General features: G+C 49.5%; 6 protein-coding genes across 6 annotated transcripts; 3 read left to right on the forward strand and 3 right to left on the reverse strand.

Moving 5' to 3' along the window:
- Positions 1 to 1,864: 1,864 nt before the first annotated feature.
- Positions 1,865 to 4,420, reverse strand: FSST1_011155 (mannosyl-oligosaccharide glucosidase; the record flags this gene model as incomplete). Its single annotated transcript, XM_083234259.1, has 3 exons — positions 1,865 to 2,110; positions 2,174 to 4,140; positions 4,189 to 4,420. 3 exons carry the CDS (start codon positions 4,418 to 4,420, stop codon positions 1,865 to 1,867), a joined length of 2,445 nt encoding a protein of 814 aa, XP_083080851.1.
- Positions 4,421 to 4,814: 394 nt separating this feature from the next.
- Positions 4,815 to 5,621, forward strand: FSST1_011156 (SNUT3/LISCH7 family protein; the record flags this gene model as incomplete). The annotated part of the gene is made up of 2 exons (XM_083234260.1): positions 4,815 to 5,154; positions 5,206 to 5,621. The coding sequence occupies 2 exons, from the start codon at positions 4,815 to 4,817 to the stop codon at positions 5,619 to 5,621; spliced, it is 756 nt and encodes a 251-aa protein (XP_083080852.1).
- Positions 5,622 to 6,147: 526 nt separating this feature from the next.
- On the reverse strand, positions 6,148 to 11,476 carry FSST1_011157 (formin homology family protein; the record flags this gene model as incomplete). The annotated part of the gene is made up of 2 exons (XM_083234261.1): positions 6,148 to 7,814; positions 7,867 to 11,476. 2 exons carry the CDS (start codon positions 11,474 to 11,476, stop codon positions 6,148 to 6,150), a joined length of 5,277 nt encoding a protein of 1,758 aa, XP_083080853.1.
- Positions 11,477 to 14,210: 2,734 nt separating this feature from the next.
- FSST1_011158 (uncharacterized protein) lies at positions 14,211 to 14,785 on the forward strand (the record flags this gene model as incomplete). The annotated part of the gene is made up of 3 exons (XM_083234262.1): positions 14,211 to 14,237; positions 14,316 to 14,650; positions 14,713 to 14,785. The coding sequence occupies 3 exons, from the start codon at positions 14,211 to 14,213 to the stop codon at positions 14,783 to 14,785; spliced, it is 435 nt and encodes a 144-aa protein (XP_083080854.1).
- Positions 14,786 to 15,448: 663 nt separating this feature from the next.
- FSST1_011159 (uncharacterized protein) lies at positions 15,449 to 16,267 on the reverse strand (the record flags this gene model as incomplete). The annotated part of the gene is made up of 1 exon (XM_083234263.1): positions 15,449 to 16,267. The coding sequence occupies one exon, from the start codon at positions 16,265 to 16,267 to the stop codon at positions 15,449 to 15,451; it is 819 nt and encodes a 272-aa protein (XP_083080855.1).
- Positions 16,268 to 17,257: 990 nt separating this feature from the next.
- Positions 17,258 to 18,523, forward strand: FSST1_011160 (checkpoint protein Hus1/Mec3; the record flags this gene model as incomplete). The annotated part of the gene is made up of 2 exons (XM_083223736.1): positions 17,355 to 17,488; positions 17,538 to 18,486. The coding sequence occupies 2 exons, from the start codon at positions 17,355 to 17,357 to the stop codon at positions 18,484 to 18,486; spliced, it is 1,083 nt and encodes a 360-aa protein (XP_083080856.1).
- Between the last annotated feature and the right edge of the window lie 222 nt (positions 18,524 to 18,745).

The following is an 18,745-nucleotide window of genomic DNA, read 5'->3' on the forward strand; positions in this document are numbered from 1 at the left end:
TTCCACTTTATCCCACCTTCACAACCCATCTCATCCCATCCCTTCCCTTCCTCGGGCACCTCAACTTAACTCAATCTCATCTCCGCCTTTCTTACAAGCATAACGCTTGGGCTTTAGAAGCTTGACCGAATTTCCCTTTTCTCTTATCGTGACTCATCTTTCAATCAGTTCAACTTAAGCATCCTGGCTCAAATAACTGCGCTGCACAAGTTCCTCGTGGGGGCAGCAGCGGAATGAAACGTCACACTTGAGACAAGGTCTTGGACTTACACAATGTATGCACATGAAGTAATCGCCGCCAACACCCTTGAACAGCCTATCCATTGATACCCGGCATATTCTGGTTCCGGCGGCACGGCACCTACAGCATCACCCGTTCATAGGTTGGGTTGGGTCGGGTCGGCCATGCCCAGGGCCCTACCAGTACCATGGGACCTAATTTCTGAGTATCCCGTCGGATTCATTCAACCTCGAACTGGGGGTTGCGATTCTCACCGAGATCTATGGTACCGCTTGCTATTGGCCAGACCCCCAAACACTCAGAAATACGGCTCGCACCAATGGCCAGCGACACGGAAGCCAAACGCCAAATGTCTCCTCATATGGACAAACCTCTCGCTTACTCTATCAAATTAATGAATCTTTGGTCGCAAATTCGCATTTCCCATCATAATGTCATGTGTCTGAGCGCATCAAACAGCCGCAATGAGACACAATTCTCACCTTGCAACCAACACTGATACCCTTGCCGACAGTTAAGCGCCCAGGCGCTTTATAAATAGAATATGTGTTACCATTGGACAATTGGCGCGTTATCGCACGATCTGACTGTTTTCGCTAACTAGCTCGATGCATAGCCCTGGGCATGATCCAATTTACCTAATCATTGTGCTTACTTACTACACTCACCACCACGAGGCGTTCTCCAAGAAATCAGCCTTGCAACCTGAACCGAGCTCTTCTGTTACCGTTTCCTACCTAAGCCCTAGAGCCCTTGACCCGCCTCTTGTCATCCTGGCTACCTCTGAGACATTGCGCTATGCCACAGATACAGCCATTCTGATCCTAGTGCTCATCACCCGATGTTCGCTTCGTTTCGTTTCTCGAGCTTACACTAGTCCCCTGGGACATGTCTCGGGAAGGATCCCCAACGCTTGCAGGGGTGCCTTGCAGGGGTCACCCTCTGGTCCTGGGCTTGTGGTTGCACTACTGCAGGTAATCTGTAGGCTAAATGTCTGCCTTGGTTGAAGATCTACAGTAGTTTTCAACTCTATGCATTGCAACAGTTGTAAGCTCTGGCTCATGCTAAGAATGGCTACGGCATGCATCTAACAAGTCTCGGCAGTGACTCTACGTCTGGGAATAGTACCACGCAGAGCTAGGCACCGGTTAGGAATCACTGAATCTAACTATAGCTAATGCTGTTGCAACAATCCCGCTGACGTTGACTACGGAATTTCGTTTTCGAATTGACAGCCCTCGGTCGATTGAAGAAGTTCCGCCGAAGCCACCAAATAGTCATAGCCTGTCGATATACAGTACATCTAAAGAACCTGACAAGGTACAGAAGGACAAATCACAGTTCTTTGTCCTCCACAAGTGCAGAGAGAGAGTGGGAGGCTCTGTCCCTGGCTTACCCAGAATGGCATAATCATTCGGTCCCTGTTCCCCGTTCGTCGTTCCTAGTTCCAACGCACCACGCCTTCACACGGGTCAAGGGTGCGGTAGGAGCCGTACGAGTGTATTTCCGGTTTCTTGGCTACGAGCAACATTCTAACCAATGACTGGTAAATCAAGACTAGTATGTCTACACAACCACATCGTCCATCAGGCTGGCCATACAGGACCTTTTCTCGCTACCCACTCAAAGCTCATCTCTAACACGAGCCTCCGTGCTGGGGTCATCCATAGCCATGATCTTGACGACCAGACTAGTCCATCCAGTGAAATGCTGTGTTCGCTGTCCAGCTCCCGTATCAGGATTGTACTGCTCCCAGGCAAAGCCTGTCTCTTCCCAGCTCTTGTACACCGTGTCGACAAGATTCTTGCGCAGACGCGAGAACAAATCCTTCGCCTTGACTTGAAACGGGCCTTCTTGCGAAGCAACATTCTAGATAGATACGTCAGTATTTTTACTATTTTTTTTTTAAACACCCTGTTATCAGGTACTTACTTGAAGCTGAGACACAGCAAGATAGTTCATAGGCATCCACACTGGGCTGCGCCAGTAGTTCTCGCCAGTGTTGTAAAACTCATCCTGCTTGCTCAGGCTGCGAATGCCATGTGGACTCCAGAGGTGATCCTCGTCGCCAATGAGGTCAAGAATCTTGCCCAATTTGGGGTCGTCAGCCTTCATGAGACCAACCAGGAAGGGGAACAGGGAAACGTAGCCCTTATGGCATACGAGTGCGTGCTCCTCGTAGTCGTCGACAAAGGCATCGCAGTAGCACCCCTCCTTTTCGGACCAGTGGAGGTCGTTAAGGTTGTGCTCGATGCCGTCCAAATTATTCCTGTACTCATCTACATCTTCAGCCATACCGAGGGCGTCTGCAATGTTCATCAGGGACTTTGTCATGAGGCCCACCCAAGACATGAGATCGACATGCAGCTCGCTAGGGGATGGGGGCTGGGGTCGAGGATAGTCATCCAGGCCGCTGGTAAGGATGTGCGTTTCCGTACGGCCTCTCCATCGATATGCCTCCTTGGTGGAGTACGCCTCGCGATCGTAGCTCTTGATGTCACCACGCTGGGTTTTGCGGAACCAATCATACTGGCGGCGCAAAAGAGGATACAACTTTCGCAAGTAGGTCTCGCCTAGTTCGATGTTATCGAGGTGGGCAGTTTGCAAAAGATCTGTCCCAATCAAGCGCTCCAGCTTCTGAGGTTCAGTACCGTTGGCTGCACGAAGGCGCTCCATAAAACCCTCAATGATAAGAAAGAGAGTGGGAGGATTGGCGTAGTGAGGGTATTGAACTTGGAACTCAGGAGGCACTTTGCTACGAGCTTCATGACCCAGGATCTGCTCGCGAGCGATCCAGCCATCGTCATCCATGGTGTTGTACCAGCTCTTAACAATTTCAAGAGTCAGGTCGATATCCCAATCGGCGATAGGGATGAGGTGGAAACCTTCATCCCAGAGGAAACCACGAGGAAAGAAGGGACGAGAGGGAACGCTAGTGAAAAGCTCGTAGGGTCCTTCGAGATCTGGCTTTGTGCGACCCCTGGCGTTTGCAGCTTCAACCCAGAATTCTTCATCCTCCTCCTCATATTCAGGCGCATAGGATCGGTCAATGATTTGGTGACCGTGGAAGTACCCAATGCCACCGACGAGGTTAGAAAACATGCTCTTGCCGAACTTCTTGTACTTCTCGACATTAAATGGCTCTTTGAACTTGAAAGTGCTTGTAAAACGCTCGTTGAAGATCTCGGAGGTCTTCTTGATCTGCTCGGTGACTTCTTCAGAGGTAAATTCCTTTCCAGAAGAAGCCGATGAGAAAATGACATCGAATTCGAAGGGTCCCTCAAACGTCTTCTCTACGATCTGGACATTGGCCTTGGCTGGCGCGTGGGCAATGCGATATACCTGCCATGGCGGCGGAGGGTCGCTTTGGTCGGCGTTTTCTTGGACGGGCGAGACAGCCTCTTGAAGCTTCTTAAATACAACGGGCTTGCCCTGCCAAGTGTGGTCGGCGGGAACGTCTTGGGGGCTTGAGACAATGGTTTTGTCTCCATGTCGGTCTTCGAGTAATTTGTTGTTCGACGTGGGATGGTTTCCGGTTCCCTTTGTCACGAGGAGTTTGTAGTCGCCCAGGGTCTTGGAGTTTCCGCTGAATGTTACATCGTCCTCGAACCCAAACTGTGTGCCTTCACCCTCAACCTCGAGCTCGCCCTCGCCATCCTGAGCGATATAGTAGAACAACATGGTTTTGGTGTCCTTTGCGGCACCTTCTCGAAGCTCGCCCTTGATACGAGCAGCCCAGCTTCCACCATGACTGCCTCCTGGAATTTTGACAAATGTAGTTGTCAAGTCAATGTTGTTGCCCTTGTCGTGAATTGATTGCACACCGCCTATTCGGGCATCGTATTCATCCCATCCATAGCCATGAATGTCTTCTCCTTGTTCACAAGTGTATCTGAATCCTGAGACTAGTGTTAGTAGATCCTGGGGAAACAGAGTGTTTCACATACCATTTTGAATGTCTTGGTAGTCGTCAACCTTTGCCCACATGAGTCCCGTCCACAACCCATCTGGCGTTCGCGGCCGCACGCCAAAATACAAGTTGGACTTGTATGGACCCCAAAAGAGGCTCTGGTTGTTTTGACGGCCAATCTCTGTCGTTAGCACAGACGAGGCTTCATCTGCGGCTGAGGCGCCCAGGATGAGTGTCGCTATCGACACCCATTGGGCGATCTTGACCATGATATTGAGGAATAAAATACCCCTTAGCTTACCACTGAAGATAAGGTCGGGGATGGGGTTTTGGGACTTGTAAATAAATCCACTACCGCAATAGGTGTGTTGCAGCTCGCAGGCAGACGAAGCTCCAGAGAACACGTTGGGGCTCCGAATTCACAATGACGACGCAAGGCTGAAACTTTAGAAATCCGGGGTTCAGAGTTGGAGCTTTGGCCAATCACTTAGCTTCACCAGCCACCGCCACGTTTCTATCCATCTCCACATTAAAGTTGCTTTCTATCAGCCTTATGTTTCTAGAATTCTCTGGATGCTTGCTCTCTCCAACCATTGTTCAGCCTCGAAAAGCCAACGAATCTCAACAAAGTTAATAAGCAGACGTAAACATCATATCGAAAACATGAGCGACTCAAGACGAAGCAGACGACCAGACAGTCGCCAAATGTGGGACGAATCCGATAGACGCGATAGGCGTGGAGGTGGAGGACGTGACAGGGACAACGACCGTGATCGCAGAGGGTACAGGTCACGATCGCGTGAGCGCCGTGGATATAGAGATCGCTCAAGGTCTCCTGACAGAAGAAACAATCACAGAGATGGAGATAGGAACCGTCCAAAGGATCGAGGTCCACGACACCATGATGACCGAGATAAGAGGGACAGGCGGAGAGACGACGGAGAGGATGCGCCGACAAGGCCGAGGAGGGACGACCGTCGCGATGATGATAGAGACCGAAGAGGTATGCGTTTCCGGTTTCATCACGAAGATAAAAGACTAATAGTTCATTCAGGCAAATCCCGTCGCTCTGCGTCGCCACAATCACGCAGCCCTTCCTCCAACGAAACAACCCTTCCCACACGTACTCGCCCTGAAGTCAAGCGTCCAGCACCTCACATGTCCTTTAACGTCGGCTCTCGTGCCAGCCGCTCACCGCCACCACTCGCATCACACCCCGAACGTGAAGAGGAGACTGCTCGCTCAGAAGATGGGCAAGTCTCTGAGGTAGAAGACGAACCCATGGTAGCTGAGGACGACGACATGGCTGCTATGCAGGCCATGATGGGCTTTGGCGGGTTCGGAACGACAAAGAATCAGAAGGTCTCAGGAAACAATGCTGGTGGAGTACGAAAGGAGAAGAAGACGGAGTATCGCCAGTACATGAACCGAAACGGCGGTTTTAACAGACCTCTTAGTCCGTCTCGATAGGGAGTTCTATTTGGCCATTGCTTAAAATTCCTCCTGGGATTCTACGTTTGAAATATAATTAATTTGGGCGGGCGTTCGGGTGACAGTAATACTACTACATTCATGATTAGTTCTATAGTGTACCACCGGACAAGATAGATATTCCCTTTAACCAGAACAGATATACTCGACAAGGCGGCTTATTGCGCAGGCATGTATTCTCAGTCTCTAAACCTGCCAAATTGTTGTCGTTTTTGAGTCATGGCACGACCAAGTACCTACCTATGCAAGCACCCTGACGCTATCAATAACTAACAAGTAGCACTGTACATGGGGCCGACGGCTCAGTAGCAATTTCGGTTTCAAAAACAAATCAATAATCAAGACTTGTTTAAATGCTCTCTTTTACTGTGTGTGCTGGTGTAGACATTACGTATAGCGCGTTGACTACATGCAAACGCGATATCTTCCTTCCATCTCCCTCCTAAACAGTTCCCAACACCATTGGTATGCATCGAATTATAAACACCGTCCGTCCATCTCATCCTCATGCCTTTTCTCCTTGCTCTTCCTCTACCGCACCATCACCTGCGGCATCTGCCTTGGGTGTTGGTACATCATCTTCTGTAGGCGCTTCAGCCTCACTGACCTGCTCTTTAGCAGCCTCTTCTTCTCCGCCCTTGGACTCTGGTCTAGGTTCTTCTTTCTGCTCCTCCGCATTCTCTTCTGACTGGCTTGTCGCTGTCCTATCCCTCCGCCGTCTCCTTAGTCTTCTTTCTTCCTCCGCTGTCTGCCGTCTCGCTTTGCGAAGTGTTTCCCTCCTCTCAGGATCATCGTCATCTGCGCCGTCACCACTGCGCATGCCTTGCAGCAAAGCAGCCGCCCTATCTGCAAGATCATCCCCACCTGAGCGAGGTGATGACAGGCCAGGGCTGAGCACGTTTGAATCGTCTTCGCTTGGTGCCTCTGCAGCCTTGAGGCTCGCCTCTGTCTCTGTCTCTGGGATCTCGTCGATGTCCGGGATCTTTTGTCCAGAAGCAACACGCACCTGGTGACGATCCTTGAGTCGCGCTCTCCTTCTTCGGTCTCTCTGGTCCCGAGCTTGGGGCGCAGCTGCACGCAGTTTCTCTAAGAGGGAATCCATGGCACCAGTGTTGGAAGGGGATGTTGGTCCAGCTTCGGCGGCGTTGCTGGTAAGCTTGAGCTGCGCCGTGTGCTTTCGCTTCATCGATGCCTCGTTACGCCTCCTTGTCTCCTCGACCTGTACGTTCTTGTCGCGAGACTTCTTCCACTCGCCCACGAAAAGCGCCAACTTGGCGAAGAAATCTCGGCGGGCTCCGTCATCAGCAGGATCCTCACCATAGAATACCATGATGTCCTTGTATGTTCTCATCATCTCTTCCAGGTACAACTCCATTTGTTCAGATTTCCGCCTGGCATCCTTCATGATGCGCTGAACGACTTGGCTGACTCGGTCCTGGGGATGGAACTTCTTGGGATCACTCAGGTTGCCTGAATCCAGGGACATCTGAATGTTCCGAATATTATCGATGTACCTCTTTGCATCCGCCTGCAGTTGCTCGATATTAATCTTTTGCACAGTCATAACGCCGTTGATATCATCAGCAAAGGTCTCCCACTCGGGGTATTGATTTCGAACAATACGCTCCACGAGATCGGCCAGTGTTGACTCGTTCTTGTCGTCCTTTACCATGCCCAATCGTGCCAAGGAACTAAGCTTGAAACCACGCGCTTGCTTGTTCGCGTCGTTCATGTAATTACCGATATCCAAAATAAGACCAAGAACATTCATCAATGAAACGGAATCACGTAGCGACTCAGACACTGTAACAACCTGTCTGATCTTGTCGTTAATCTCTTCGTACTCTTGCTCGAAGCTTCTGGTGAGAGCAAGTGCTCTCATTCGACTCTTCCAGTAGTGGTGTAGCTCAAAGGCTGTGTAGAGGTAGAGCTGGTCTTGTCGGGTAAGCTCAGAGGGGTCCAGTTCACGGGTTTGTGATTTGGCTTCGGGGCCTGTCCAGTCCTTGCTGTATGGAGCCAGTTGCTTAGATGTGTTATCAGGAATGTTGCACAAATCGTCCTTCTGCAAGAAATCCATCACGACGACGTTGTCAAGGATTTCCGAGTCACAGTGGATGATCGACTGAACGACCTTCTCGACAGAGTGTTGTGAGAACTTGGCAAAAGCGATTTCTGCATTTTGTTAGCACTAAGCTCCATATCGCCCAAAAACTAATTGACTTACCATAAGCTTTACGGAGATCAGAAGAAATGATTTGCTTCTTGTCGTCCTTCTTAGAGGAGCCTCCCATACCAATCTTCTTGATCTCCTTTGCCATGAACAGCTTCTCAACCTCGTCAAGAATACCTTTCTTGCTGAGCTCCTGATACTTCTCCTCTCGAGCTTCAGCAGAAGGGGTGTGTGCCGCCCAGTGACTGGTCTCTGGGGCATCTACCTTCTCCCAATGCAAAGCCTTGAGCTTCTTCTTGGGGCGGACAACAGGTAAACCAATGCCTGGGGTAGCCCCGAAAGCCGGTTGTCGCGACAAAAAGTGACCAGACATAGCACCAGGCATTGGAGGAGGTGGAGGAGGCGGCATACCTCCAGCACCAGGCATCGGGGGAGGTGGAGGAGGCGGAGGAGGTCCACCGGGAAGCATGCCTGGCAGGGGAGGAGGCGGCGGAGGTGGGGGAGGCCCTCCAGGGATTTGGCCGGGCATGGGGGGAGGCGGTGGTGGAGGAGGTGGTGGTGGGGCTCCGAGGATCTGACCAGGCATAGGTGGTGGTGGAGGCGGAGGCGGCGGAGGAGGGGGAGGAGGAGGAGCAGCACCGACAGCAGTGACCTCGATCTTTGGTGTTTCGCCATCGCCTGGAGGAGTGATGGGTGACGAAGTCTCCATACTGGGGTGTGAAGGACCGGTTGTGTCATCCTCGGAGTCGCTACCATCATACTTCTTGACCTTGGAGCCGATCTCTCCGAGCAGACCAGCTTGTTGCTTAGCGTCAATCGTCGGTCGCTTCATTTCGACGATTCTGGGCTTCTCGTAGACAACGCCATCCTCGCCTTCGGTCTCATCATCCTCATCAATCACTTCACCATCAGAACGTCTCTTGAGAGGCTTGCGAGGGATCTTCGTGTTGCGGTTAATGCTGCCCAATACACTGTTTGTGAAGTCGCGGGGAGGCGTTCCACCGCCAGGGGGTGTTCCAGGCCTGTCATCCATTTCCTCACGGAGAGCTCGAAGGCGATCTGAGGGTCCAACAGCATCTCCCCACACACGTCCCTCAAGCTTGTACTGTGTCTTTTGTCGTTCGATCTGCATCTGCAGCCGCTCCATGAGGCGATTACGGTCCAGAATGCCTTGCATGCGGGCAGGGTCCTCGGGAGGTGCAGTCTTGCTAGAAGCATTTGCACTCTTGATAGCTTTAGAAGCTGCAACATCTTGAGCGTCTCGAAGCATCAGATACAGCTCTCTTGTCTCCAGCTCATATCGCTGTGCTTCCTTGGCTCGCATAGTTTGCATGCTATCCAACTCGGCCTTGAGTCCATCGGCCTGTCTCCTTTGGGCATCGATAAACCGTGCTTGCTCCTCCAATTGCCTCTGCAACTTGGCAACTAATCCATCGGCACCTAGCTCCAACTGAGCCTTCATCTCATCGCGCTCCGCCATGGCGGCCTCGGCGATTTGTCGTGATTCAAGCGCTTCATCCTGTGCCTGCCTGGCTTCCGAATCTGTATGCAGCTTGTCTAGCAGACTTTGGACCGTGAAATTGAGACTCTGCTTAAGATCCATGTTCGGCAATCGCCTATCCATAGCAACGTAGCTCAGCATTGAATCGACCAGCTGGAACATGCGTAGCCGCTCTTCGCCATCGTTGGCACGGATGAGCATAAGATGCTGCAAAGCTGAAATGAAGTAATCCTGTGTCTTGGTACCATGGAGACGCTGCTGAATAGCATCTGCGATTTGGACGGGATCAGTAAGATCCTTGACATCGCCCTCCACATCGTCCTTGATACTGCTGTTTTCCCGTTCCAACATATCCTCATAGTCGATGGCCTCATTTGTTCGGAATCGCTCGATCTGCTTGTCCAGGAGTTCGTATTGGAACTCTTCCATCTTGGTCAAGATTCGCTTGATGCCACATGCTGTAAACTGAGCTCGAATGTGTATCCTCAACTCCAAGTCTCTCTCGGGCGAATCGATTATCATGTTGACGAGCATGAGGGTCGCGACGGCATATTCCATAAGCAAGTTCTCCATTCCAATACCACCAGTCCTCAATTCTTCACTTGCACCGACCAAACTTCCCATCTTACCCCTACCATCGATGGTAACCTCCACCAGGCGCATCCAAGCATCGAATCGCCCATTCTCTCCGGATGCGACTTTGACCTCATCGAGAGCCTGGATAACCTTCAAGTGGCCTTCGGCATTTTCTCCCCATGTACACAAGAAGGTGATAATTTCACTGACAAGCTTTCGTGTGGTGAGTCGAGGAGAAATGAGCGAGCTGGCGAGTGCCACCATGACCTTCTGGTGGATCAAGGCATCATCGGCACCAAATTTGTTGTTCATCAAGGCCTTCACACACTTGATGATGTCGTACTCGCGGTCGAGGCCCCTATCGATGCGACCACTGTCTTGAGCAGGTCCCTGTGCCGTCTTGCGGTTGATCTTAAGCAGCAAGGTCATCAAGGCGACCTGTCCCTGACACTCGACAAATCTCTTCACCCAACCAATCTGCTGAGTCCTTAGGTTTACCTCCAAACTTCCCATACCCTTCGTGTCAAGTCGGTCCTCCATAACTCGTCGAACATACCATTCTGGGGTGCCTTCCTCGTCGGAATAAGTCGTGATATCGGGGGTCGCAGTATACTGGGTCGGTCGTGCTGTTTGTCGGCGCTTTTGTTCGCCCTGCCACTCGGTGAGTCGATCTTGATAGAGCAACGTCCACTTCTTCTGAGCTGGGTAGGCCATCATCTGTCTCCTGGCCTGCTCAGGGAGGTTGTGCCATCCTCGCTTCTGCATCAGCTGAAGAAACATTTGTTCGACTACATTATCATCGTCAGGTTTCGGGAAGTAGAAACCACCCTGAGGATCGCTTTGTCCTGGAGGAGGTCCCGAGGGAAACTTGGTGAATCGGTGGGAATCGCGGTTTGAGTACTGCGAAGCAGCATATGAGCTTTGAGAAGATGCACTGGGCATTGCTGTGTTTGATGAGCGAGATATCATAGTATGAACGTGGCGCGAATTACCTGACTGTATGCTCAAGTTGTCAGCTGAGCCTCGAGCAGTGGAAGACATCAACGAGTCGTATCGGGGGTTAGGAGCATTATTTGAGTGAGACGAACTGCCCCTGGCAGGGCCCCATTGCTGATATTGGGTCTGGCGTCCTGTCGAAGCCATGGTAACATTTGAATTGCCATAACCGAAACCAGCAGGCTGGCGCCCTGGAGAACGGGCCCCAGACTGGCCTGACCCGTCCCAGCTTGGATATTGGTGATAGTCTAGGCCATTTTGATTGAGGTGGTGTGGGAGAGGTTCTCGGCGCACTGGCATCTGCTCGCCCTTGGGTAGGTATTCAACAGGAACCGGAGAGCGCGACCCACCCCCGATAGTATCGTATGGGATCGAAGTTATAACCCCGGCCATCTGGTTGATACCGCCATCGGAGGACTCTGGGCGACCATCAAACGAGATAGCAGACGACTCTCGCTTATGGCGCGAGGACCGAAAGCTCGCTGCATCGTCTGCGGGGTATCTCGGGTCTTCATTCAAGCGTTTATCTTTGTGCTTACTTCGCGAGAAGAGAGACCGGCCGCCAGAGGACTGTCTGGTCTTGTCAGACATGGCGACTGCAAGGTCGTGTCCGCGACAGTCGTCGGAGCCGAGTATTTAGGTTGCGAGTCGTATTTCGAAAGTAATGTCGGTTTCGAGCTGGTGTGTACAAGTAAAACAAAAAGGAGAAATCGAGGTTGAGGGCTCGCAATCGTCTACCAACGGTTACGAGTTGGAACACGTGAAGTTGGCGATGTGCTGGCCTTGGGCCGCTCGCTTCATTTGGGGCACAGTATTCGACGTTGAATGGAACGCTGGGAGGCTATTCGGGGTGCGGGAGGATCTCCAAATCGAAGCGGCGTGAGCGTTGTGGGCGGGCTTGAAACCTTGAATGCCGGGAGTTGCTTTTGACAGGAAGGAAATGTATGTAGATACTGCAGTGTAATGAACTGGAAGGGGGGTAAAGGTAAAAAAAAGGCAAGGTAAAACCGTAAAAGACAAAGAAAAGGCCTAAGCTTGACCGGATGATGCCGCTGCTTGAAGGAGTGGTGCCAGAATGAAACGAATCGAACTGCAAACCGAATTAACTCAAGGTGGTGTGCATAAAGGAGCGTAGCGTAGCAGTAAAGTAATAAAGTAAAGGTATTGGATCCGACCTAATCATCAAGTCAGTTGGGTGTCCAAAAGACGGGGATGATCTGGTTGGATTGGATCCTTTTCTCTATCGTCAGGGATCTTCTAGCTGCTCAAGCCAAACCGAGGGTCACGGGCAAGACGAATGCGGATTGGCTCGAGTGTCTATGGGGATGATGGATCAGTATTGCTTAGCCGCCGCTTAGAGGTCGGGTAGGCACCCAAGGAAGCTAAGCTAGGAGCGATTTCAGCGCTGTGAGCGCCAAGGAGTGCCTCTACTGGGTTCCATAGTAGTGTACGAGCGGGCATCGAGAATCATCCATGGATCCTTATGGAATAGAGTACTCAGATACGCCCCAGAAGCCCTAACAAAACGTGGTCATGTTGAAACCTATCAATACGTCGTATATGTACATTTGTTAGATGTCATGAGAATATTACACATTAGACCAAGATTTACCACAGTCTATCATTATCATTGGGCATCATAAGTGGATATGGTTCACCCAAGCTTCAATGATTTACACCCCTAAAAAGCGCTGTGACTGGGCGCTGGCCCGATCTCGTGGGATGGACGCTTCTTAGCAACGACCCGTCGACAGGCGGGGAGCTTTTTGCTTCCAAGAATCAAGGGACCTATCAGGGAAGTGGGCTCCATTTCTAGTCTAGGTAGGTAGATTAAAGACGCGTAGACACTGCCAGCCTACATTCACCAAAACATTTCAGAATTCTCAAGCGCTATCAAAAGTAAAGAAGGATAGGTATAGATACGTGTCCACGGTAACTTGGCAACTTCCAGGGAGTTGGTACTGTTCATGTATCATCAATCACAATGGAAGTGCTGCAAGATTTGAGTTACAATAAACCCTCGCAACGACATGCGGCACGTCACACTGCTGGAGTACTAACTATAAATCCTTACGAGTGCCAAGTTGATGGTATGTATGCTTGGAAATAGTTCATGCAACCAGCTAACTACTATATATCTTACTATGGTTTTCGTGTTACACTCGAGGTCATGAGGTGATATTAGCTGTTACACATTTGCCCGGTTGTCACGAAAGCGTCACTCTTTTAGCTGAAATTCCCACTGTACATATGCATGTAATTCTTTCATCTGTCTCAACTATCCCTTGAACCGCGTGCAGCTCTTCTCCTTTGTCTCAGGGTCCGTCCGTATCCGTCCACTATTTCGAGACGAGACATATTAGTTAGTAGATCTCTCTTCTCCATCCTTGATTCTTAAGCGAGGTCGGTTGTCTCAGGGCCTCCATTCAAATCATTCCCTTTGCTTTCAACTGCCGGCTATTGAACTTGAACTTTTTGGGCATCATAAGCGTGAATCTACAAGCCATTGACTTTAATGAGAATAACGTATAACGGTCCAACCATCTCTGTAGCCCACCTAATTACAACCAAGCTATTAGGGGCGAACATCCAAGTGTAATCAAAGATCAGGTCAAAGATAGCATGAAATGACTAGATTACTTTATCCCTTGAGCGGGTATATCTTGGTAAGTTTTTAATCCAGAGTAATACTAGGAGCTCGTATCCATGACGGTCCAGCCCGAGGGGAAAAAGGCTGATGAAAGGTACTATCAATTATCCTGTACCGTATCCGTTGGTGGATGTTACATGACCCGCTCAACTGAATGGCGTGCTATGGAAATTTACCGATCATGGATTAAGATGATGCATTAATTCGAATGATATTTACAGATAGGTGGATGATATGATGCTATGGAATTGTCTTGATATCTTTAGCTAATGCTTAATTAAAAATACCACTCAGTACTTTGTGTAGTTTGTTCTCGAGACAATAAATTGGGAACATAAATCGGTAGTTAATCTTTGATAGATTTCAACGTCGTCGATATTGGCACTTTTACCCCCTTGCAAGTCTGAACCCTTCCATCCGTTGGTCGACCCCTTTAGCGGGATCTTCGGCGTCGTCACCTCCCACGGGTCCCCTTGTACTTGTGGCTTCAGCCACGTTTCCAGGGCAGCCTCCAGCCTCTGAGCCTCTACTCTATTGTTAGTCAGGGCCATCCTGTCGCAACCTCAAGGCAACGTCGGATCTCAGACCTCATGGCATCCGCTGCAACATCGAAACTTGGATTCTACGCTGAAACAAGCTCCAGTATCGTCCCCTTCAGTCCTTGAGAGGTAGAACATGGGCGCGACAATGTCGGTCATCAAGGTACGCATTCATCATGACAACTTGAACAATATTCTTGGCATTCATGGCGTTATGATACTAACACCTGATTGCAATTAGACGCTCATTGTTCCCGCCGTCATCTCGTTGCTCCTCTTCATTCTTCTAACATATGTTCTTATTCCGTTATGGCGTCGATATGCTCGCTACAGTCAATACCTTCCTCTCGACACGTTATCGTCCCATACGTCTTCCTTGCGCGAACGTATAACGGCCCGCGTCGCTGCGTGGCGCTCCAACCGCGATGTCACGTTCGCATCTGATGACGGCTTTGATGACGGACTGGATGGTGATGATGGGGAAGAGCTTGGAAATGTCGACGAGGCTACCTGGCGCCAGATGGAGGCAGATACCCGAGCGGCCCGGCCAGATAATGCCAGGCGGTTGAGTAGAGAGTAAGCGACCACAAAAAGAACATAACATTTGTCATGTCATAAGCATTGCTAACTAAGTATAGTCTCGAAGAGGGATTTAGGGACGATAGTGACGATGAACCAGACCGGCTAGCAAGGAACAACTTTAGATCATAACAAAACAACCCGTTTTGTTCTTGAAGGTAGATGATTGCCCCCAAGAAAGCACTGTCCATACTTGCTAGAAAACTTGATACTTACCGAAATAACGGTAGGTGACATTCTTTGACATTATATATCACGGCTTACCTACACGTGATGGCTTTTTCTTTCTCCTTTCTTTGACGTGCCTGAATAATGAGCTAAGGCTGTCGAGGCTATCATACGTACTCTCGATGATGGATTTCACTATATCAATATATACTTCTGAAGTGGCATAAAAGTACCAAATGTTCATGCAAAGCCGGCTGAAGTATCTACTGTCCAGGCCATGCGAGGAACCCGTTTGTCGTCTGCTTAAGGGGGCTCTCCGGATGGTAGTTATCAAGTTCCATCTCTCAAGACCGAACAAGAGGGGCCAATCATAATAGCATATCTCAAGGGGATTGAATTTGAGATGGCAAAGGTGATGGAGAGGTCCAGGTTTTGGACGTTTTCTTGGCCCATCAGGGTACCAGCAAAGTTGGAAGAGACCAAATTATTAGGCCACTTTATTCTTCTTAGACTATTTCTAAGGCTATTTATGTTTGTAGCCTAAAGCCTAGCTGGCAAGTACATATCGCTTAAACCATGTCGCTGAAAAATACATCCTTCTGATGTCCCCAGGCTTTCACCCCATCCTTATGGGTGCTCTTCACTTTCGTCTTCACCCTTCACTTCGTCCCGACCCCCTCGCATGACAACATCTAGTAGGTGTTTCAAGGTGTGGAACTTGCTTTTGGCAAACCGCTTTTGATTATACATGTAGTATCCGAGCCGGTTCTTCGGCCCCGTCATCCTCCAACGCAGGTCATAGTATTTGCGAATCAGTTTGGTCCTTTCCATATCACACATTCGATCGAAATGTTTGTCCGCAGTCTCTGCTGATTTTGTTGCTTTCGCGGTGTTGCAGAATTCGCAATCGAACGGCAGGTGGGTAAGACCAGTCTCCATATCCAAATGGACTCGAGCAGGTTCCTGCAACTCTGGAATGGCAACGTGTTGGCACCTGTGTTGGATAGGTAGACAGCTTCCCATGGGGCATCGATAATTGTGATCCGCGGCTGTTCTCAAGAACTTCTTTAGGCATGATATCCCAAAGTGGTGGCCACAAGGAAGGAAAGCTCGAGCTTCGGACCCCATCCACGTTGAAAGTTGACCAGATTGACTTGTATGACAGTATGGTTTGCCGCACATGACACAATGACTGCTACCAAAGTAAAGCTGCGAGTGCTTAACACTGGGGTGACGCCCATTCCTGTCTATCCTGTCTATCAGAGGTCTAGAGGACTCGCAGAGTTCGTCCATTCGCGATAATGGTTCTCCCTTCGAATTGGTGCGAGCTTTTGCTCCTGCGGAAGAAGTTTGTACTATGGTCCGGGTCCTTTGAGGCGGCAGTACGACCAGCTCAGGGGTCTCATTCTGCCGTCGAGAGGGGAGTGAAAATGAACGTGGTCCCATGGTGTACTTTTTAAATTGATGCTGCTCATGACGGCAAAAGAAGTAAAGTGGTATAAATACGGATAGCTTGTGTTTGTTTATGCGTGCGTGTGCGTGTGTGATGTAGAGTAGAAGAAGTTGTTGTCTGCTGGTGTCAGGAGGACAGTCACTATATGTAGGCACCTACCTTAGTAGATACTGAGACAGTCAAGTGCAAACGGGCTAGAAAAGCAAGTGCAATAATCCGACACTTCCTAGGAGGTTCCTAGGTATCTAGAAGAGGCAAGTACTTGGGAAGGCATCAGGGTATCAGAAATATTGGCTGCTGGAAGCATAAGAGACGAAATTAATAGGTCAGTTTATGCTCCTTAGACTGTGGTTTTTAGACTACTTATTTTTGTACTCTAAGGCTTATGAGGCCAACGTTTCTACCGGGCATCTACCATCTAGTCTAGTAAGGTAACTACTACCTACCTCTAAGTGAAAGACCCTGAAGCTGGCTCCGTGGGCAAAGCTGCGGTCTGCCAAAGCACAGGTCTTCTTTCTTTGCCCTATCAATCTACAAGAACTGACATGAGTATATCAAGTGCCTAAGATGACGCCTAACTAGGTATTCGTACTGCTTTCTAGTATCATGGAGTCTCTCAGCTTCCAGACTTGATAGTTTCTTTGACGAGTTGTTGTGTACCGGCGTGTAAGTCAACGTGTAGAGTCAGACCAAAATGGATAGACAAACCATGTATACAACATGAACTAATATTTAAAACAACGGTTCTCAGAAGATTTGAACAGAATCTCCAAGGTTAGCTGTGAACTAAGGTAAGGTGTTTTTTTGAAACAGGATGCAGGTTAATACATGGACCTCTTCCAGTGAACTTGAACTGCCTATCTTATGCCCCACAAAATTTACGACTCTCGACCTCGACATCATCACTTCCTACCTACTAATCTAACACAACTATAGTAGTACCTTTCTCCCTCCTCATTAGACTACTGCAATTCCCTATCATAATGCGTTTTCGGACAGAATTAAAGAACATTCGCACATTTGCCAGTGAGTTCTCTTTCCTTACAGACACCCGTCTCTGCGTTATTCTTACTGTTTGTAATGACACTTCCTAACCGTGAATTTCTAGAGCTTGTAGCTGCACTTGGCTCCCTCGAGAAGATCGCCTGGTTGCGCCTCAGCGATGACACAGCGCGATTCACAGTCATCCCAGATATGGGATCTCAAGTTTGGGCGTATGTCTTTTCTTTCTTTTTTATGACTTCATCACTGACAAACATCGAGCTCACTTGCTATGGATTTCATCTTCGACGGCTACCACATTCAATCCGCAGAAGCAGGCAACACCATTAACCTAGAGCTTCCTCTCCAGCCTCTGCAGCGCGCTCTCAAGTCAGCACTCAACAGCATGTCTGCTTCCTTGCGTCTTACAAAGAAGGATGGTTTGCCAGTTCTTTCCATGACAATCACAACAACCACGTCAGCTACCAACCCGCCTGGCGCCACGAAACCTTCAGGCACAGCTACCGGCGACGACCCGTTTGATGACGATGAAATGTTTCAGCCCGAACACCTGGAAACTAATTTACGGCGAGAGCATGAAAAGATCATCACGCAAGATATACCCGTTCGAGTTCTGCATCCGGAGACCGTTGAGACCATCATGCAGCCTAGAGTACGGGAACCAGATGTTCACATCCAACTACCACCGCTTCTTCAACTCAAGGCCATTTCAGATCGCTTTACCAAACTTGCCATGGCCTCCAATACTGGCTCAGGTAACAACAGCAAATCGCCCAAGCTTGAAATCAGCGCCAACATGCATGGCGGCCTACGGCTGCGAATCGCTACTGAAACAACCGATATATGTAGCGTGTGGTCCAACCTCGAGAACCCAGAGCTGGATCCGGCACAACTCGACTGTCCCGTCGAAGAGCATCCAAGTACAAAATTCCGAGAAGACGGCCCCGAGCGCTGGGCAACAGTCCGCGTGGATGGCAAGGATTGGAGTCGTGTTCTGAGTGTCGGTCGTTTAGAAGGTCGGGTAATTGCTTGTTTTGCGGATGACCATGCTCTGATCCTTTACGTCTATGTACCCCAATACGACGATGCTACAGCCGACGACTCTGTCGTGACGGTGAGTCTAATCTTCTTCTTCTTCTTCTTCTTCTTCTTCTTCTTCTTCTTCTTCTTCTTCTTTTTTGCTCTGTCAAGCTATACTGGACCATGCTAACAGGTATCAGTATTATGTGCAGTCGTACAGTGTGTGAAACAAACACAGATGGAATCTCATCACAATATCTCGGCGTTACACTTTTGGAGTTGGGGAAATAATGATAGACATCTGCAAAATCAAGGTTCAATATAAATAGCTTGTGTTGACCAAGCCCCCCATGCAACACATTCTTTCGTACTATCATCGTTCTGCATTGAAATCCATTCGAGTCATAATCATATCTCGATGGTAGTATCGTTGCTTCTATGCCTCTGCT

Source organism: Fusarium sambucinum, chromosome III, assembly GCF_050947815.1.
Source record: "Fusarium sambucinum isolate potato_lamoka chromosome III, whole genome shotgun sequence".
Classification (NCBI taxonomy): domain Eukaryota; kingdom Fungi; phylum Ascomycota; class Sordariomycetes; order Hypocreales; family Nectriaceae; genus Fusarium; species Fusarium sambucinum.